Source organism: Silurus meridionalis, chromosome 21, assembly GCF_014805685.1.
Source record: "Silurus meridionalis isolate SWU-2019-XX chromosome 21, ASM1480568v1, whole genome shotgun sequence".
Taxonomy (NCBI): Eukaryota; Metazoa; Chordata; class Actinopteri; order Siluriformes; family Siluridae; genus Silurus; species Silurus meridionalis.
This window is the reverse complement of record NC_060904.1, coordinates 7,039,589-7,061,943: the sequence shown is the minus strand read 5'-3', so window position 1 is coordinate 7,061,943 and position 22,355 is coordinate 7,039,589. Positions and strand designations below refer to the sequence as shown.

The 22,355-nt window shown below is 38.7% G+C and overlaps 1 protein-coding gene across 7 annotated transcripts in view; it reads right to left on the bottom strand.

Moving 5' to 3' along the window:
* Positions 1 to 422: 422 nt before the first annotated feature.
* The window catches only part of mllt10 (MLLT10 histone lysine methyltransferase DOT1L cofactor), a 64,220-nt gene continuing 42,287 nt past the window's right edge, over positions 423 to 22,355 (bottom strand). For 4 of the 7 annotated variants that reach the window (XM_046877545.1, XM_046877548.1, XM_046877547.1 and 1 more), the window contains 10 exons: positions 17,973 to 18,093; positions 15,269 to 15,341; positions 13,352 to 13,518; positions 9,046 to 9,237; positions 7,886 to 7,959; positions 6,448 to 6,692; positions 4,398 to 4,421; positions 3,787 to 3,877; positions 3,125 to 3,301; positions 423 to 2,208 (listed from right to left, as the gene is read on the bottom strand). In XM_046877545.1, coding sequence (XP_046733501.1) covers positions 2,161 to 2,208; positions 3,125 to 3,301; positions 3,787 to 3,877; positions 4,398 to 4,421; positions 6,448 to 6,692; positions 7,886 to 7,959; positions 9,046 to 9,237; positions 13,352 to 13,518; positions 15,269 to 15,341; positions 17,973 to 18,093 — 1,212 coding nt within the window. In that variant the 3' untranslated portion in view covers positions 423 to 2,160. The other 3 variants (XM_046877546.1, XM_046877550.1, XM_046877551.1) reach the window with 3 other exon arrangements.

The window sequence follows — 22,355 nt, the reverse complement described above, 5'->3', positions numbered from 1 at the left end:
AGTAAAGTATTTTATTGTTGCATTTTTGGCCTGGAAAGTGCACAGCCTTTATTCAGAATATAAGCCATGAAGATTAAATTTAATGTTACGCAACCTTTTTTAAAAAAAATCTCTTTAATACGTCACAGTTTTCAAATTTAATTGTATTATGAAATAACTGAGTTGATTGAGTTGCTGTTATAACAACAAAATAGATGACTGATTTCTGATTCTAGATTTTATTTGGCCAATAAGCATCGAAGGAAACCATAGAATTGTTCCAGAATGAAAATATTGGGAAATCCTGTTATTTAAACTCCTATATTTTAGCAATTACCACCTGCCTATGTTTAAATTCAATACCTATTTTAGTTACGGAAAGTCCATCCTATTTCCTGTGTAAATCTAGCAAATATGAGACTGAACAAAAACTGACACCTTAACACCTTTGTAAAACAATTTTAATCACTGAAAAAAATCTTAACGCTACAGTCTCTGTGTTCAGTATTTCTTATGATCAGTACGAAGCAGGACTCACGTTTGGTATTTTTAAATACAGACTTTAGGGAGTTTTGCATAATTACCTATACAGACACATAAAAACGTGGAAATAGGTATAGGAGTATAAAACGACATCACTGAAATGCAAAACTTCAAAATGCAAAAAAAAAGTCCCTGTACATATAAAAATAAATTAATTACCTTGCATCATTATATTCCTGTTTGTTAATTATTTTAATCTCCGCACACCGAATGAGTTGTAATAAATCCTTCACACTATCAGACAAACACAAATACTTATTTACATTAAAAAAGAGGTTTGAAAAAAGAAAAAAAAAAAACAAGCTCTGAGCTATATTTTAAACAGCTTATTCTGATCGGATAAGACAAAAACTAAACAGAGAATAGACTGTATTTACAGAATGAACAATCCGAGTAGGTTTTATGCTCAAACACGACATTTTAATAAAATAAAAATAAAAAAAAGTACTTACAATATTCAAAGGAAACGGGAGACAAATTTTGTGACAATTTTGAACAGTAGTATAAAAAGCTTTCAGACAACTGGGCTCTAAAATATTATCTTGTGCCCATTACAAAACAAACTCAAATAAATAAATAAAAAAAAAAAAAAAAAAAAAAAGGAAGAATATAAAGTTGGCTTAAGAAAATTATCATTGCAGCACAAATATTGTAATTGCAGGCATGTGCCGATAATCAGGTCTGGGATACATCACGATATTAAATAGAAACAATATTGGATACAATATTGTCTTACCAGTGAGAACAGCGTTGTCTGAACGTCTTGAATATTTTGGACTGTTTTGGAGGAAGGGACCTCCAAACGAGGGGAAAAAAGAAGAGGAAGTGAAAATTCTCGTGATGTAAGCAGGTCATATCGGCACATGCCCAAGCAAATCTGAGCTAAGCTTGGTCACTGTGCAGGCTTTTATCTGGTGTTGCCTGAGTGACACTGATTGGTAGCCATACGTTGAAATTCTTAATATATCGTCCTAAAACCAGACTGAGCGCAATCTTAAAAGGAAGCGAGAGTGGCAGCGTCTCCAGTGTGTATCCTCAGCACGAGGGCATGGAGGGAGATGCCAGGCACTTGGGTATGGGTCCTGGTATTTTAAATATTTCAGTCTTGGCTCGGAGAGGTAGGTGCTCGTTTAGGAGTTCAGCAGGATCAGCGTGTCCCTGTTTGGCCCTCTGAGGCAAAGGCCTTCATGGTGGATTAAACGCTTCAGATTTGATTTGATTTTTTTATTATTTTTTTTCACAAAAAGACAAAGCAGGTTTTTTATTTTTTTGTGTGTGATTTAAGCTAGTCCAGTTTATGTTAAAGAGGTAACAGTGGAGAGCAGATGCATTTAGTCTCCAGCCAAGATCACTCAGCAATACCCCCCCTCCCCCCACCCCACCCCACAGTGATTCACACCAATATGTCGCTAAGAAGCGTGTGTATATCTGGGCCCGAAAATGGTCCGTCAGGACCTTAACCTTTACAGCAAGTTATTTAGTCCGATTCAGTGCAATGCTAGAGCTTGAGATATTCGGGCCAAGATGTTTGTGTGTGTGTGTACGTGTATATGACTCTGGGTATGTGTGCACATGTTTCTGAAGCTGCTCTGATGGGATGGTTGGCCCCCTCTTCCAGCAGTTCTTCTCCCCACCTGTTCAGGTTTTCTCCTGCCCTGTGACACTCATGGTTTTCTCACCCAGCCTCTGCATGACAACAAAGAGCAAAGTGATTCAAATGGACTAGAAGAGTGAAACAAGTAAGAGCAACATATTGCAATCTGAAGCTAAATGTAATAAATAAAACGTTACTATTATTTGTTTTATAATAGTTACAAACTTAATATAATTTCTCTTTTTAATAAGCAAAAAAATGCATCTTGGTACAGACCTGTTACTAAGACTCCACAAACACCACACTGAAGACGATTGTGAAAAACAGAAATGAACAGTTCTGACTGTTGCATAAAGAAGTCTCAAACTGGAGACTCCTTCCAGAACCAAAAATAAATATTCAGAAATCGGCACTATATCCGTTACACATGTTTAAAATTGGTTATATGTCTTTCTATCATGTTACTATAGAGAATAATATTAAAAATGATCATGTTGATATAAACCCTGTGATATGACTTACACCTGACCTTATTGTTAGGGCTTTTGCTATAGAAAGCTATAGAAAATCTTCTGACCAATCAAATTTGAGAATGTAATAGTGTTGCAGCACTTCGCAAAATTGTCGCGTCGTTGTAAAGCAGTTTGTCCTGCCACAGTTTTTTGCAAAATTCAATGTTTGTGCGGGTTTAGAAATAAAAAAGTGCCTGCTGCAGTAAATAATGACTGAGCCTGACCCTTCATTAGCTTTGGTTGGTGATAATCATTAATCTTTGCCTCTGAGTAAATCAGTGATTACTGGACTCCTTATATAACGACGAATCTACAACTGAACTACTAGTTGAACATTTCAGAGCGGCGAGTTAAACAATAATGATGAACAAAAACAAATTACTAGTGAGGAACTAAAACCTAACCTAACTAACCCTAAGGAATAAAGTGAAGAAATAATCAAATAAAACATCAGTAGTATAAATGACAGTTTTATAGAAAGTGTTATGTTACTAACCGCAGCTTTCTGACTGCTGTTTTCGGTATGTAAAGCCAGGAAGGGGTTGGCAGCGATGGCACCCTGAGTGGCAGGAAGCAGGTTGTTAATGGGCAGCTGGGATGAGGAAAGCTGCTGCAGCTCGTGTTGTTGCTGTTGTTGCTGCATCAGCTGGTAGAGCAAAGCATGTTGCTGCTCCTGGATCACACACACACACACACACACACACACACACACACACACACACACACACGTGCAGATGTGCTTAGTACCAGGAGAACAAAAACACACCAACAAGAACCGTAGTTGGCAGTTTTATCGTGATATTTGTTTAAGGAGTCTGTTACATTCGGCTACAGATTCTTTTTTTTTTTTTTTTTTTTGGAAAAACAAATGTAGACAGAAATAGACTCGATGTTATATTACAAAACCCACTAATAGCTACATGTTGAAAGTTTGTTTATTATTACAGATTGCAGGAAGTATGTAAAGCATATCATCAAGTTCATGGATATTAGTGAATAACTGCATGCGGTCTGATGCAGATATTTATGGAAAGAAAAAAAGGATTTGGGTTATTAACATTATCCTCATAGCTCTAATAAAGAACTGCTGGATTCAAAAAAACGTCTAGCCATACAACCTAAAGCCATATGGTGAGTGTGGGTAGGTGTAAATGGTACCGGTGTGGGCTGCTGGGAATTGATGAGCTGCTGCAGTTGTTGTTGATGGAGGAGAATTTTTCTCTGCTGCTCATTGAGGAGCTTCACTGCACTAAAACGCACACACAAACGTATCACAAACTATCCCCAGTATTAAACGACACATGAAGTACATATAAATCTTTGAGTCATACTGCACTATAATTAGCTGGGTTTAACTGTTTTTTGTTTTGTTTATTTGTGTGTGTGTTTTTTTTTTTATTAATTTCATCATAAGTAAACAATTTTATTTAAAAGGATGATCTTAAGCCTTTCCTGGGAACGGTGAGACTGGGAATACACCCCTTGATGGGACACAGGTTCATTGCAGATGTCATGCACACACACATTCACAGCTAAAGACGATTTATCATAGTCAATCCACATACCATGGATTTGGAATTGGGTAAACAGTAACCTGAACTCAGCATCGAACCAGAAAGCCTTGAGCTATGAGGTGTCAATGCTACACACTGTGCTAAACCATGTGCTAAATCTTTGTGAAGAGCAAGGATCTATTGTACACCCAGGAAGTAAAAGAGAATTTCCTTAGCTTGCACATTGCAAATACTGAAGGCCATGCTGCTCCTCACCTGGTTTTCGCAGTGGTCACGATGCTGCACCCAACAAGCAAAAGCGAAAGTGACAGAAAAAGAACAGACAAAGGAGACATGAAGGTCAGCATGCAGGCAGGTCTACAATACTAAAAGCATAAAAGCAAAAGCAAATGACCAAGACATATGCTGAAATTCAACTTCTGAAACTATATTAGTATTTGTGCAATACTGATTTTTTTTTCCCCATTGGAAGCTATAAAAAAAAAAAAAGGGGGGGGGGGGGAGTAGCAAGGAACCTCACCTACTGTGGTTTATTTTTTTGTGTAAATTGCTGATTCTATTAAAAAAATATTATTTAAAAACAAAAAAACATCAAATGAATTAATATATAGCATTGTACATAGGTAAAATAAGTCTGACTAAGCACAAAAGAAAAAGTTATTTCACGCTAAACGAATGTGCGAAATCACTTGCGAAACTGAGGTTAAGCCGTATAACAATCAGCTGAATTCTTTATGAATGCAACAGCAATGTTGTCCTATAGTAGATAATGCATTAATTAAAAAACATTGTTCCTCATGCAAAGCAGAGATGTCATGCTTTCACAGCTACCTCAGAGATGTTCTTGTGCCTCCTGCCAAATGGAACAATATTTACCTCAGAAGCTGACTCTAGGGTAGCCCAACAATTTTATGCATTAATGAACACCCCACATTACCCTACAACCTCTAGTAGTTACACTTAAAGTTGTGAGATGTTTGTAGAACAACTTCCTGTTCTCCTTTAATTTATACTATTATATCAGCTAAACCTTCCCATTTAAAGTCAACAATAAAAATCAGATCCTCCCAAAAATAAAAATAATAAAATTCAAGATATTTGTTCTAAATTTTTGCTTCATCTCAGACTACTTCCAAAAATGCTAAATATCATCATCTTTACAAAAGATTAGCTGTACAAAAAGCTATTACACCGAGTGCATTTATATAAACCCGGCTCTAAAGGGCCATGACAGTAAGATGGTAGTGCTTTTTACCAGTCACATGTACATTACAGCAAAGTGAAATTCATTCTTCGCATATCCTATCAATGTTAGGAAACTGGGGTCAGAGGGCAGAGTTAGTTACGAAACAGCGCATAGTGCTAACCACTGAGCTACCACATCCCGTGAACACATTTCAAGAAAAGAATTTCATAGCGCTGTAAGGCAGCGCCCCCCAACCTTTTTTGCGCCACAGACCGAATTAATGTCAGACGATATTTTCATGGACCGGCTTTTATGGTGTGGCGGATAAATACAACAAAATAAAATGATACGACCGGCATAACAACTGGTATTTTCTAAATATAATAATAAACGTGAATCCACTGTTGTTTTGTTCATTTTGCTAGCTTGGGGGTTTTAATACAGCGGTAATGTATTATGTGTTAGCGGCCGGAGCCCCTTTAAGAAGGTAGCGGATGTTGGTAAGACATGTGACCGAGGCATCATGACATGCATAGACAGATGTGGCGGAGAGAATCTGGTAATTTTCCAAAATAAAACATCGTTTAGAATCAGATAATAAATAAAACGGAAATAATGTAAGTCATGTATTCTTTCTGTGCGGCCCGATAACAATTGGCCCACGGACCGGTGCCGGTCCGCGGCCCAGGGACCACTGCTGTAAGGTACATGTGACAAAACCGTTTTTTTCTTTTTCTATTTGACTTTCAGCTGATAATGTTTCCAGGGCATTCCTTCACACAAATATTATGACCCTTTTAAATTCTGACCATTAATATTTTGAGGATTCAGATTTTGCAGTATATCGCAACTGATTTTCAGCACATGTCTACAAACAAGATACAAATCCAGTGTCCAACAGCCTCTGTTTTGATTAGAAGCCATAACATGATATGATCTTGTTTTCCAGCAAGCAAGCAAGCAAGCAAGCGAGCGAGCACAGGAGTTCATGTATATATATTACAACCGTTACACTCTATTGGGAGTATATTATATCCATGTTCATGCGATTCGATTTCTCTGGAATCTGAACGTCTTATAAAAATCACGCAAATTCTAATCACTTCTTTAATAACGCACCTGTTATTATGGCCACCAGTGATAGGTAGGGAGGTGGAAGTGATGGAGGAAGGGTGAGGAAGAGGGCTGGAGGATTGAATTACACCATTGAGAGCCCCCATGATGCCACTCATAGCCCCGTGGGTGCTCTGCTGTGCCCCCATCAGGCCATTCACCTGCTGCTGAGGGGGGCTTTGGGCAACTGAGGTAGGAGTGGAGAGGGAGGAGGTGCTGCTAGAACTGCTATGGCCACCAATCAGGAGATCCTGCACAGAAAAAAAGGAAAAAAAAAGAAGAGAGAGGGAGTGTGGCTATGAAGATCTTCAGTTGTCCAGGCCATTGTAATTATTCAAAATGCAACAGGGCTGTCTATGAGACATTTCTCTACTTCATCAGATCTAATGAAGGTCTTGGGATGAGTGAAGACATGTCTTCAAGATTATAAGCAGCCCAGCTGCATTGCTTTACCATATTTTCTGGACATTAAGATTCTTTTTTTTTCTGCTTCCAAAACAAACAATGCACTTTGTTACAATATTTGCACAAGCCCGTATATAAGTATGATTATGGTAGGCAGGCTATTGCAGCAATTATGGTAATTTTATTATTATTTTTATTTATTACTATAGTGTGGTTTTGGTCACTATTCACACTATAGTCGTATTATACTATAATATAGATATAATATATGACAAAATATATTATATGCCAATAATTTTTAGTCACTGCTTTTTTTTTTTTGTTAAACGGAGATTGTTTATTCATTAATTTACTGTATTCCTTTTTTTTTTGGTTGGGTGTTGTTTTAGCACAAAACAGATGGTTTTTTTACCATCTCTGCGCAAAGGTTTAACACAGTAATAAAACCATGAAAAGATGAAAACAGGGTTATAAATCTTTTCTCAAAGCTGTGTGTGGAGAATAAACTCAAAGTAAAAAGAGTACCATTTAATTGGTCCATAAAACATACTAGAAGCAAATTATTTCAATTTTCTTTTTTTCCATTATAACTAATTTGCAGACAACAAAGCAATTCTCAATCCAAACGGATTTGGACATTTAAAAAGGAACTTGCGAGTTGCCAGATTTCAAGCACGGTTTTAATCCTGAGGTGACTTAAAGTCCAGAAAATATGATACTGCTATTTACTATACAGAGAGGGTCAGACATTACAGATAATTACAGATCCATTTCCAATAAACATTGTTTTTTTAAAAACTGGAAAGAAAGAGTTTGTACAATGACACAGGCAGCAGATTAAACTAGAGGTTCGTACCAGTTAGCGTTTATCGTTACGTTGCTGCCTTCCATAAAAAAAAATTGATTAAAAAAAAAAAAGCGATTGCATTATTATTCTATTTCAATGGCTAGAAGGTTATACGAAATAGCACTTGACTCAACTAAACAGGTGCTCAGTCCCAGCAGGTCTGATGTGCAGAGCAGGAGTAGAGCGAGTTACCTGAGTGGGCAAATGTTGAGAGGAGTCTGTTAAAACACTGGTGCCTAGCTGAATGCTCTTGCTGTTCAGCATGTCTGGGGGAGAGAAAGATTGGGCAACTTCACATGAGTGATGACCAGATTAATGGAGCTGCAGGAGGGAGTGAGGCTGCAGCAGGAGTTTAGAGAACGAGGGAATACAGACAGAGGGGACTGCTCACTGTGTGTGCAAGTCAGAGTGTATGTGCGTGTGTGTTGCTTGGGCGCTATGGCAGTGTTTTATGGTGTGGATTGTACAGCGATATGTAATTCGATGATAGAGCATTGTTGATTATAAAGCTGATGCGTTAATGTGTTTGTGTTACTGTAGCAAGATGGAAGAGCTTCTTGTCTTGTTAGTGTATGAAGGGTTTTTTCCCCACTGCACACATTTTGTTTTTAACACCATATAAATTAAAATAATGCCGCAGTTCTGTTTTCTTTTTTGTTTGTTTGGCATTCACAACAAATAATGGTACTTGTTTAGTTTACGTTTACATGCTTTTTCAGAGTTACGACTTACAATTTTCTTATTTATACAGCTGAGCAGTTGAATATTAAGGGCCTTGCTCAACGGCCCCAGAGAAAGATCTGGGTCGTGCGGAGACTATCCAGCATCTTAACCACTGAGCTACAACTACTACTTTCTTTGACTGGTTCTTATTTTTCCAAATGTAGGTGCATGTATTTTATGGCACAAGCTGATAAAATTTCCGAAGCGGAGTAGTGCGACTTCGGGCGTTCTTGCAAATTCGACTTTAATTTGGTCATATTTCCGCCAAATTGAAATCATTTTCATTTCATCACGACACCAATTATTAATCTTGTTAACGCTCATGAAATCGTGTGCAGCAGCTTTTGCTGTTGTCATGGTGACCAGTTCCCATTGTCTCTCAAGTAGGTAGACAAAGCACTAGAATCCCGCATACCACTGGTTCCTCTTTGAGCCGGTTCATGCTTTTGAATGTGCAGTGAAAAAAAATATGGCCAAAATGCCACAGAGATGGTGTGTGTGTGAGAGAGTGAGTGAGTGGGTGGGTAAGTGTGTGTGTGTGTGTGTTGCTGCAGTGCAATACGGAGAAAATGGAGTTTGCTGAGGCCGTTAGTGTGTAAGTGAAATAAAGAGCTGTTAGTGGGTCTAACCTGTGTGTGTGTTGCTGTGGTAGAGTGGAGAAGAAGCGGAGCTTGTTGTTGTGTTCGAGTGTGTGAATGGCACTGAGAGCTGAGCGCTCAGCAGCTGCAGTCGCTCCTTCTTCATGGTCAGGGTTCTGATCTGCTCCTCCAGACGCCGATTCTCCATCTGCAGTTGGTGCAGAGACTTCAGCATGGCCAGCACTGTAAACACACACACACACACACACACACACACACACACACACACAGAGAGAGCACCTTCAGCACACAAATGAACCAAGCAAAAACCAAACAGTGGAGAGGAGCAATTGACAGCTGCTTGATAAATAGCGCACAATTTAAAAAAACTTTTGAAACCACATCCAAAACGTGGTCAATTCATATTAAAAAAACAAGAACAAAAAAACAATAATGATTTAAATGAACACACAACCAAAATACGAACTCTTACACCGCATGTCGTACAGACTTCACACGTGGGTTCGTGTGAAGAAAGAGAGTGAGAAGTGCAACAGCTGTAGCTGACTAAACGAAACATTTTTCTCCAGCAAGGCTACCTGTCACACACATGCCGAAAGAAAGAAACCGAGACCCGTGGCACTTAGCATGATTAAGTGTCCATCTGTCAGTACACAAACTAGCAGAATTGTAGAAAAGTTAACGAGCGTTTCTAGAGAAACGAGACGGTTAAACCCTTCATCAGATTCTACGTTTGATATTCAATGAACTGAGTTACGAGTTTCCGTCATGATCAATATTCTTAAGAATGTTTGAAAGATGCCTGACAAAAAGTCAAGATTTTTTTTTTTTGGTGACAAAATTGCACATTCTAAGCAGAAGTCAAAAATAAGTATTTTCTATTTTACTTTAAAAAATCTATAGCTGTTTTATAACTACAGCTACAGTCACATGCGAAGAAACAAACTCACCATGTGGCCGTTAAATATAACTGCTTATTACCTTATTAACTAATAATAGGGAGGCGTGTAGTTTTTTCAAAGAAACATCAAGCAGTAAAAGACGTATAAACTGTTTCTAAAATGCTGTGATTATAAAATAAATTTCTGGATGGCTGATTATATTCCAACTACTAAATATCCCATTGTGTTTTATTAATAATTGACTTACTTATTAAACTTTTATTCGATTTATCCTTCACTAATTCATCCACAGCGTAGAACACTGTGGCCACCATGTGCACTGTGTAATTAACTGTAGAAATAACTGGACTCTTCAGACTCACAGCTGAACCCCACAGAGCAGCATGAAGCCACACTTTCCTCTGATTTAGGAGCAGTTATATCCGAACGTTTACCCGCATTACCGGAACCACAAAACTGGTTTTAGATCAGCGGCACAGGGCGCCTTCTACACATGCTGGCACTTCCTGTTGAGGCCCTGTTGAGCGTTTCCTCTCATACATGTCCAACAGCTGCTCCTCATAAAGCAAAACGGTCAACGCATGATGTACTGCGACTCGGGCTCACTCGCTTAAAGCTTCATGAAACTCCTGCACAATATCAAAGAACGTAGCCGAGGGACGTAACTGATCTCCTAATACCTGTGGTAAAACCTATTAATTAATGAAAAAGCTTTCAAATATTACACGCGTCAGTACTTCATCTTATTGAGCTGTGCTTGAAATTGTTTTTTTTTCTATTTATGAATCCACCTTCAGTATTATTGACAGTTGTGTGAAGCTACCACTTATTCAACTCTAACAACTGAAATGGGAAATAAATTCCACAAGTTTCATTTCACAAATGAATCCAATTAGTATTTTGATACAGAACTCTATTTTTAGCCTATTAAACAACTGAGCTAAATAACTTTGGCACTGAAAGAAAAAAAAGTCAAGTATTTGTTAATCGGAAAAATTAGCCGCGGAAGAAACCCCAATAAGGAATGGAGCTTATAATTAGCGTGGCAAACGTAATTAATTCATTAATTTGTGGGCGAAAGCTGACTTGCGTAACAATAAAGTCCTGCGCCAGATGTAATTACAGACGTTTAATGTGAGTGCGGCGGGGTTTGATTGACAAGCAGTTCAATCCTGCTAAAGTGTAAATATACATATTTTATCATACACAGATGTATGCAGTCGATCACGCTGTCTGACACACGCACACACAGACCAGGATCGAAAACAAAAAAAGAAATGAAGAAAACCCTAAAGGCAAGAAATGTAAGTATTGAAAAGATAACAAAAATGGGACTAGTCCTGAAATCAGTAATCAAATTATGCTTTTTTTTGTTCGAGTTTCGAAAGAGGAAGTGGGTGTTCTCGTTCTTTCTGAATGAAGAGCGCGCACTGAAAACCCGCATCCGATTATTTCTTGCCGCTTTAATCAACCTTTATTAAAGTGTCAAAATGAAGCGAGCTACAACAGCGAAACGTGTCTATTCAATAAGCGCCGTTCACATCAAAACATCTTGGCTGAACACTTTCCACAGTTTAGCTACGTATTAAACACAAGATCGTTCATCCATTCACACTGACGATTTAGTATTTGAAGTCATTGCTTAGATGTGTGTGTATTAAAGCTGTCAGAATGTGTTTCGCTGTTTAAATACAACTTGAATTATCGTAATTTTTTATGTATTGGAAAAAAGAGAGGGAAGGTAGTTAGTGTGAAAATACACACTGCTATGTTTAATGTGCACATGGATTACAGAGATATCACAAAGGTGTTTTTGTTTTTGGCTTTCGCTCTCCATGAGGGGAAAAAAAAATTCAAATGGTGGAGCAATAAGAAATCAATTTAAAACTCGTTTTTCACTGCTTTTGTTGTGAAAAGCACGTAACTCCGAGTGCAACCACAGAGCGTGTTTATTATAAATTGAGTTATGCATGTGCCAGACCTCATGGCTGCTGACTTGGTTGTTACTTTGAGGTCTGTAATTCCTGTTTGAAAAGTGATAGCAATTGAACTTTATATTGTGATATTACTGTACAGAGACGCCAGAAATAAAATCAAACCTTATTGCAAACAGAGATTTGGAATGAGACCTGGGCAAACACTTTGAGGATGAGATGAAACACTTGAATACTCCTAACTCAATTTTCACCCCTGCTAATTCTCACCCACCAGCCAGCTCTCTGTAACAGGACAGCTACTAACCAGCGAGGGCGAACTCCAACATATGCTTCCCTGCTAAACATGTGAAGCCAAGCACAGTGTTACAGACCAGAAGAAAAGCGCTATTTACCCTCTTTCACATACATGAGCTCACAGATGCCTGCGACTGGCTAGTGTTGTTAGGGTGGACAGGAGAGGGAGACTAATGCTATTCCTTCCATCCTGAGAGCAAGCGCAACATTTATTCTCAATCTTTTCTCCAAAGATTCGCATAATAGTTTTCCAAGCATTTTTGTGTGGATAAACAATGAGGACAGGATAAACAGAGGTGCAAAACCTTTATTATTGTTTACAAAGACTAAAGTCATTTGAATTTAAGGTAAGCATTAATTCATTGATAAAAAAAACACCACCACCACCACAAAAATGATTTATCCCAAAGATCACAATACTTGTACTTGAAATCTGTATGACTCTCCAATCTGATAATCTACTGGGCATATGCTGCACTATAACCTGCTTAAAATATAACAGCTACATTTCCAGTGCAGCTAACTTTAGTGTTTATGAAGTGTAAGCTACTGTACTGGTGTGCCGAGTCCTATTCTTGTGTTCACAGTACAAATAAAAATGATCACAAAATATTTTACAACTGTAAAACACATTGTTCCTCATGGCGCTCATACAGTTTGGAGTACATAAAACTTTTGTTTATATATACGTATAACATATTATATATATATTACTTTTCAATCAGGAATTACATCTCTCTCTCTCTCTCTGTGTGTGTGTGTGTGTGTGTGTGTGTGTGTGTGTGTGTGTGTGTGTGTGTGTGTGTGTGTATCTATTGTTTAATGCGTTCATTTTGTTCCTCTATTAATAGTTGCATTACATTTAGCTTTATATTCAGAAGCTCAATACTCTTTTAGGTTTAATTTTCAGTTATGTATTAAAGTGTTTTGGGGTGTGTAGTCAGTCATATGAAACACCTTACTGGTATTATAATCACGTGACAATATTGCAGTTTGAGGTTTATAACGCAGATTTATAATCTGTTTACAAAGTGCAAGACGATGTTGATTGCGTGGCAAGAAATGCTGGACTATGGTTTAATGTGCATTATATTATTCTGATTTACTCATTTACTGTATATTCACTTGTATAACGAAATCCTTCTGTGTGTGTGTGTGTGTGTGTGTGTGTGTGTGTGTGTGTGTGTGTGTGCAGGCACTCACCATCTGCCTGTGATCCCTGGTGCAGTAGAAACTGCTGGCCTTCATTCCACTGTCTCTCCAGCAGCTGTTCAATGCTGGTGGCTGCCGGTGGAAGCGTGTCAGTGCCCAATCCTGGCACCACAGGCACTGATGGGTCATAGCGTATGTGCAGTCCGCTTAATGGAGAGCTGAAAGCATCGGAAGACAACTCTCAGAAGACTAGCACTCTTTCAATTCACAAATCATGCTAATACGAACATGCAGAGAGTTACGATTCTATAAAAAGGGGCTCCAGAATGCATAAAAACTCTAGACAGTGTTATTTTTTAAATAATAAAATCTAGCTCAAAAGACCCCAATTTGAGCAGAGTGACTGATCAAGGATAAGAACTGCTCTCCAGAGCTATCCTCAGTCCTTAGATACAAACCAAACCACACAGCTTTATTAAAACGATGAAAAAAAAAAACACCAGGAAAAGAGAGAAAGAAAAGAAGAAAGAAAGAAAGAAAGAAAGAAAGAAAGAGCATGTGAGACGGTGAGGGAGTTCAGGGAGTGTGTAGTTCTGGCTGGGTCTCTGATGCCGTAAATCTCAGCGCACTCTTGTTTGGACAGACAGCCGTCTCTGTTGTTATGAATGCGCCGCTCCATCAGGGGCTTCCCCGAGCACGTGAATGCATCTCTGGGGTAATTAGAAAAAACAGACGGGCGCCGCATGCTCATAAATCTCTGCTAAGAGCGGGCGGAGTGCCAACGAGCCGTAATAGCCTGCTACGGCACGGATCACGGAAACAACATGGTGTGAGATTCACAGTTCAAACGCCGCTGCTGACCAGCTACCAATGTATCCCTGCCGATTACATTGGACTCAGAATGATTGACAGGCACATGGGACACGTGGAAGTTCTACGACATGACGCACATTTCGCACTCGTTTCGTAATTGAATAAGAATCTATCCACACATGAAGCACAAGTACAACAGTAATCCCTGTTTAAAAGCACTGTGGAATACGTTTAGTGCTATTTTTATTAAACATCTACAAGAAGAACAAGAAAAAAGATCATATGTGTTGGAAGAGACAGGTAGTGTGACGTATCCTGGCTCTTGCCTCATTTCTTAAAGTATTTACTATACTCGCACAAGTGACTGGACTTGCGATTTATAGCGGTATTGCCATAGTGTTAAGTCCTTACTGCTCATCGCTAATGGATATTCTGATTTAAAAAAAGATTCATACAAATACACATCATAGAAAAAGGAATTACAATATATTACAATTAAGTTGCTGTTTAATTCAATCAACATTTTATATATATATATATATATATATATATATATATATATATATATAAAAACAACCCTGAAGCCATTAACCTTCTTTATAAAATGATTTATGAATTATACTTGGAACCTGTCAGTTGTAATAGTACGCGTATGCAGTTCACCGGATCCTGTGATAAAGCCGATATTAATATAAAGATTAACACATGATGTGTATCCCCGATTCAAATCCAATTATATCACTCCAAAGGAGCCACATCAAGCTGTCAAACAAGAACCAATGAAAACGAAGCCACTCCTGAAGTTCACCTACCTGAGGACATGCATTCGTTAAATCAAAACGTCCTTCTTAAACAACTTCCTTTTGTATAAATCCAGCTGAGTAATCTTCACTGTCGAAGCTGCTTTGTAAAACATCTTAAAATATTTGGCTGCGCAAAGAGATGCCACTGTCATCTATTGCAGTGTGCTGCAGGATGCTGATAGAGGAAACAGCTGAGCAGTGAAGGAAAGCATGTGTGTGAAAGAGAGAGAGAAAGAGAGAGAGAGAGAGAGAGAGAGAGAGAGAGAGAGAGAGAGAGAGAGAGAGAGAGAAAGAGAGGGGGAGAAAGAAATATTCAGTCCCCCTCTAGCTCTGGAATGTAAATAGGGCTTACCGTGGGGAAAGGTTCGCCTTCGGTGGGGTTCCTCGCCTGGAGAAGCCCAGTGCCCCATCCCCCAGCTCCTGATCTGAAAGATAAACAGAGCGCAGTCGATAAGGAGACAGAGCCTGGGAAAGGAAGGAGAAGAAGAAGAAGGTCCTCCGCTGGCCCGACGGCCATCGCAACTCCCTCACGCAAATCCATCTTCAGCTCGAGTGTTGACTCTGGCAGCTCAGGCTGCACACTGAGTGTCAGCGAGACGCCTACATTACTCCCTCCCCCATTTTCTCTCTCTCTCCCCCTCTTCGTTGCGCCCCTGCGCTCGCTCTCTTTTCTCCCCACTGCCCTGCAGGCCTCATGCCAGACCCTGCTTTTCATTTTCACCAGTGAAAGTAATGAATCACACATGTGCTGAAGTCAGACATGACCCATCCCCCCCCAGTTCTCTAGTGCATCTCCCCATCCCCCTCCAGTCAACGCCAACCAATCACAACCCCCCTCCCCTGTTCTCTTCTTCCTCTTTCAGTTTAACACTTTCCAGGCCAGCAGTGCCTCCAGCTCTAAAGCCGAGCGCTCTTTCGTCCGCCTTGTTGAAGGGGGGGCCGGTCCCGAATCACGATGATCCCTCTTTTCCTCTCGTCATCAACAGCATTGCACTACATCAGGGAATGCGGCACTCAATGCTGTGTGTCAGAGCCTTTCAACACAATTAGAAAAGAGCCCTTGAACAGTCTGTGGCAACAGAAAACCAGGGTCAGGCCATGGCTACTATTAACCCTGTGGTTTTGTTTGGGGGTTAAAATGACTTTTTTTGTTTTTATTTATATCTCGGCAAACTTTATAAACGGGTGGACAAAGTGTAAAAATCACTGTTGCGCTTTTGCATGGTGGGCTGTGGCAAAGCAAGAATGAACAAACAAACACACAAGCAAACAATGAATAAATAAATTAAAAAAATGTATTGAAGAAAATAAAAAGAATGGGGAAAAAAATTCAAAAAGCTGAATTTAAGAAACTCGATTTTATATAAAGGGGATATGATATTTTGTTTATTTATATTATTTTATGTTGTCTAGTTTGTGTGCCATTAATACGAGTGTAAAAAAATTTAATCCTCACTATAACAAGTTACTTGACAAAAAAATAACCAATCATTCTTTTCTTTCATAAAAGTCAAATTTGATGTCGGCTCGATACTTTTTGCGTTGTTAATGCGTTTCCCACATTTGGGACACCGAATTTTGCGACTTTAGGCGGCCGGGCATTTAACTGGAGTGTCGAAAGTATGAAAGGCGAGCGTTATTAGCGTTTAATAAAGGGGGCCAATCAGCTTCCAATATGCAAACAATTGCAATGCAACCCTGTTCAGCAGCAGAAAACAGGCCACATAGCGTCAGGGGCTTTTTAAATTTGCATATAAATAGAATCGGGATTGCTTCAGTCAATTTTTGTGGCTTTTATTTTTTGTGTGGAAACACCATGTCTAGCAATTTAATCGTTCAATGTAGAAAATTTGTACCTTTTATATCAAATATTTGAGTAACTTTCAATTCATGTGTTTGTCTCTCTGATGCAGTGGGGTTCAGGAATCATAGCCTGAGAGGTGGTGTTTTTAAAAATTCTGTTATCCGACACAATTGAATGTATTTAACCCGAAACTCAGGATTATAAAGATTGTCAAACGTGGATGTAATGTGTTTGCTGGAGCAAAGCTAAACAATATAAAATATCTATAGTATTTATAAAACAGACCAATTCTTTTCGCTCACATTTACACAGTCGTGAAATATTGTATTTGTACACACTGCATCTTTCCTGTGCACTGAGGGGATCAATGGAATTTATTTGCAAATCACATTCTATTACACACATGACGATATGAATTATAGTAAAATGGGTCAGATGTGTAAATAAATAATAAAAGATTTGTATTATTAAAATAAAAGTAAAAAATGATATATCATCATAATTATTGTTATTATTATGGTGGCACTGGTAAATCTGAACCAGTATAACTCCTATGCGTAAAAAAATATTTTTCCTTCCTGTTTACACACTCGGATGAAGAGAACTGCACAACTGTGTGGTGACATTGTGTGGCCAGTCTTTATTAACTGTCGCCGTGCTTCATTAGCTGCTCCGGCAAATCAGTGCTGCTTATGGAAAGAGTACGGTCTGATCAGGAAATCTATCTATATAGAAACACTGTGACTGATTCCTACAGTTGAGCAGATCAGACTTTTCAAAACCTCTCCTTCTCCTATTCTTAGCTAAATGACCTTCTGACCCCTCCCCCCTCCCCTTAAGAACGAGGCCATGACTGATCCATTATTTCTCAAAGGCCACATCCACACCCTCTCCCCCTTCAGCTGGTCCCCATTTTCAGCATGGCCGGCGGATTGTGGGATTGGTGAGGTGAGGGATATCCCCACTGTGTCATTTCCACAGTCACTGGCCAGATTAATGAAATGTCTGAGCGCTAGCATGCTTCATTTAACAGGTATGTGCACTCTCCACTCGCCTCGCTCTTTCTGCTCGCTTGTCCTGCCGAGTTTCATTCTCTCATTCCCTCTCTCTCTGTCGAGCACACATTCCGCAGGAACAGAGGAGCGAGGAGATCACCGAGGAGAGATCTGAGACACGACCTTTGTGATAGCGGGAGGTTAACAGAAGCTGAAACTGGATGTGTGTGTGTGTGTGTTTGTGTGTGTCCCCTCACCTGCTGGAGAATTCTCCGACTGGGCGATGAGGGCGGCCATGGCGGAATTGGGATTTAACCGGTTGCCGAACATATGGGACGGCGCCAGGTTAAAGGTTCCCGGTAATGAGTTTGACTGCAGCTGGAAAAAAAAAATATTAAAATTTATTCAAAGAGCTGTAGTCAAAGAGGCAGAATGTAAATTGTGTGAGTGTGTGGGGGAGTTAATAAAGCACCATGCCAGCTGTATTCCCTGCAAAGCCAGACGACAGCAGCCTCACACATCATGTGCTTCTAACACTAATTATTTAATCCAATTAAACCATTTCCCTAATAAGGGCTTTGGAAAAGAACGGGGGGGGGCTGTGTGGTTTGCAAATGTCTGACAAAATGGGAGTTCTAACGACAAGGTTTGTGATTTCTATCATCATATATGTGCCGGGACAGAACTGCACAGTGTGGTGTGTATTTTATCTATCTATCTATTAATTAATTAATTAATTAATTAATTAATTATTTTTAAACCTGGCCAGTCCCTGGCACCCTTTTCAAACATTATGGGAGCTTCGGGGTGATTTCCATCTTTACTTATCTGCACATTCCTGGCAGAGTGTAAAGCATTCTTTTCCTGTTGGAGATGTTCGCTCTCTGTCCAGGCCTTCAGCCAAACACAAGAAAAAAAAAGCTTAGCAGATTATGAATAAAACTTAGTGGAATCTGGTCCAAAGATTGTTGCATAATCTTCTACCAAAAAAAATGCTTTGCTGTGTCATAACTAAATGTGCATTTCTTTGTCTAGGTAGTCTTTACAGTTAACCCCTGTCAAGCTCAAGTGGTTTTTTTTGATATAGGGATCCTTTCAGTTATACCTGAACAGCTGCTAGGAATGGAAATCCTGGCACAACAGCTCAATTTCTCCAGGAATCTTGTTAAAAAATTTTATGTCTTCACATAGAAAACAAAAAGTCATGTGCTTATAGTAGCAATAATAAGCACAATTGTGCTACAGTGTAGTGAAAGTGTAATACATTTATTTCAATTGGAAAGCATCATTCTTTCTTTAAAACATTTCAGGAATCACCACGTCTCTTGTAAAAGACAGAAGGATACCCAATACCCCGTTTTTTAAACCGAAATTTTAACGAGTTAACGAACGGCTATTTGGTTAACAGCTGCAAAAGGGGGGTAGGGTGTTTTTTTTTTTTGTTTTTTTTTACATGGTACAGTCAGGGATCATTTTCCCACTGCAATTAAAACACGCTCCTGTCTATAGCGGCACACGTGGTAATGCATGACGGATAGTTAGAAACGGTGCACAGGAAAATGAACCAATTAAAAAAAGCTTACATGCCAGCGCAACATTTCAGCCTGTAGCCCAACTGCTGTGTTCACGAGCAAAACTGACCAGGCTGTAGGGATGGCATTCTCTTTCCTCAGTCGATCACAGTGATCAAAAACAGCGGCACTTTCTCTATTACACGCGTGGCCTCTCCTGTATGTTTTCTTATTTCCTTTATGTAACGGATTCAGACCCGGAATTACATCCTGTGTCACCGTTATAACGCCGGTACAGGTAAAATCATGATGATGCTTTAAAAGCTATTTGCTTTAACATGATATATGATGCAATATTTCATAGAACAAAAAAGGTGAACTAAAGCATGAAGACACCCTCTGGGCTCTGTTACCTGAACTGAGCTTGACCTTTAACCCTTCACCTAACCACCTGCCCCAAGTACTCTGCCTGAGGGAAAATATTCAAAATATTTGTGAAAGCTGACCCATAAATTGTCAAGGACAGCTTGGTTTGTGCTCTTTTTCCCTCTCTCGATCTATCTCTCTTTTAAACTCGCACACATACACACCTCTACGCTCTTGTTTTAAGCGTGAACATTCTTATAAAACCCATGTTTCCTCATCAAGGACAATTGCTTACTATAATGTTGGAGGCAGAGCCTAAAGTCTGCTGAATACAGTGAAATTGGAGGTAGGATATGTAGACCGATTCATTACAGTGGCGTTTTTCGATTGGAAGTGCAGTCCAATTGGCGTTCTTGGAAAGGATCCTCTGTCCAATTAGTTCCAGTGAAACCGGGGGCGGGAACTGCGGTCTGATTGATTACATGGTTTCCGATCAGGTCAGAGTTAATGAGTAGAGCGCTTGATTCGAGGCCAGAGCTGTAGCCCGTGCTTACTGTGACTTGGAAATGTGCAGTGACACAGAAAGCCTGACAGAAGCGAGCTAATTTTAGGGCGTTTGTATTACTCTATATTTAACTGCTTGTATTTATTTATTTTGTATTAAGGAAAGAAGATGAATACATTAGCCTGAGAGGAAACACGAATACAATAGCCTGAGATGAGTCTTTTAAAACAGTGACTGAGGAGAAAAAATAAACATATAAAGGCTAATTAAATTACATATTAACTATTTATTATAATATGTTGCTCCATTCTATAAAAAATATTATTTTACCAATAAATTAGGTTTTTTTTTTGTTGTTTTTGTTTTATACAAAAAACAAATTGACATCAGCTGATGTGAAAATTTTGTACGTAGTTTTTTAAAACATTATATATATATATATATATAATAATACAATTTTAATGAATTTGTATTTTTCATTTTCAAATCCATAATATCCGCTCAGAGTCATTTTCCCTTCATCCATGACCTCAGGAATCACACCAACATCCTCCTCTACATTCTAGAAACAACAGCAAAAACCCAAAGGGAAGCTTTTTGTTTATTTTCCCACGTCAGCCATCTCGTCAGGATTTCCCATCGCTTCGCACACATTTTCATACCATTCTTTTGACAAAGAGAGTGCTATCCGGCGTGCTTCTTTCAGAGAGGCGACAGACAGAGGGAGTGAAGTAGAGTGTGAACGCTATCCCTCGTTCTCTGTCCGGTCTGTCAGCTTCCATCACGTCACAGTGCTGCGCTCAATGTCTTAGCGTTCTTAGCTCCGTTTTTATTTCGGGGTGGCTGATGATGTTCACAAGGGGGTGGGGGGTGGGTGGGGGGATCGGAGGTTGAACCTGCACTTCTTGAACCACTAAACATCCCTAGTTTTGTTCGGTTCACACCCATTTAAGAGGACAACAAAGATGAAAAAAAAAATAAAGCCAAGCCTTTGACAACAGAGGAGATCTGTAAATACAGCAATGTGCAAAGGTCTTTATATATTTAAATATATAAAATATTTTGTTATAAGCTAAAAAAAAAAACTAGAGAAAGCAAAAGTAAAATCTAGGAAACTTTTACAAATGTCAGCAAATGTATGTGTATTAATAGTGAAACCGTTTTCAACATAGAGCATGAAAAAATATTCTTGTAAATGTTTGAAAGTAATTATGATGTTTTAAATAATATAAATCATCAGGACACCAAACAGAGCTGTTATGTTTCCAGTGCGGTTTTAATTGAGATGCGCATCATGCGGATTTCGGTGTTTGATTTCGAACTTTGGCGCATCAGTAAAACAAATGTGTAGTGATTCAAAATTTTTTAGGTGGAATTTATTGATTGGCAAATAATCACGCGTTAATAAAACGAGTGCCATTAAAATTAATTTGCGTTAATTCTGACAGTCCTAAGAAAGCAGACAAGAGAAGAAAAAAAAAGGAATTTTATCCCTAAATGAAGCCCCAACCTTAATGTAATGTGTAGTTTAAGATTTTTATTCACACTGGGCATCTGAGACTATTCCTGGCCTAATAAACATAACGTGTAAAAGTCTGCATTGGACCATGAGAATAATACTAACTAACTTTGCCTCTGAATGATGTTTGACTGGTCTCCACAGGAGCAGTTTAAAAAGTGAAAAGCAGTGTTTAACAGCAGCAGGGTTCGCCCATGAGCTTTTCAAAAAACATTCATATGTTTGGAAAAAAAGGTAAAAAATTAAAATAAAAAATAAAATTCTTTTGTCATTGCTGATCAGGTCAGGATGTGCAGAACATACCAACCATCAATCCATCATTTCCCATTTCTATGACATTTATAACTGAATTAACGGATTCGATTTTTATAAAAAAATAAAATAAAATCTCACCAGATACATGAAATACTGTTGAATAATTAAAATTGAACGAAGTGCTGTGTTTTGCACAAGATTAATTAATATCTATGCAATTTAAAAAGACTTTTATCGCTGCAAAATTGTTCTTACTTCTGGCACGACACTAAGTGTGATAAGTGTGATTTTACATAATTGAGTAATCTCACGTGGTCAAGGTGGAAGGGAGATAAAAAATAAAAAAAAATCCAGCACAATTAGCATTCTTATTACTGCTCCTTAAATCAGTAAGCGTTTTATTAAATGGCAGCTTTGATGAGGAATATTGATTCTTATTTCTTTAATGAGCAGTGGGCGTGTAGCAGTAATTAGTTACGCGGTG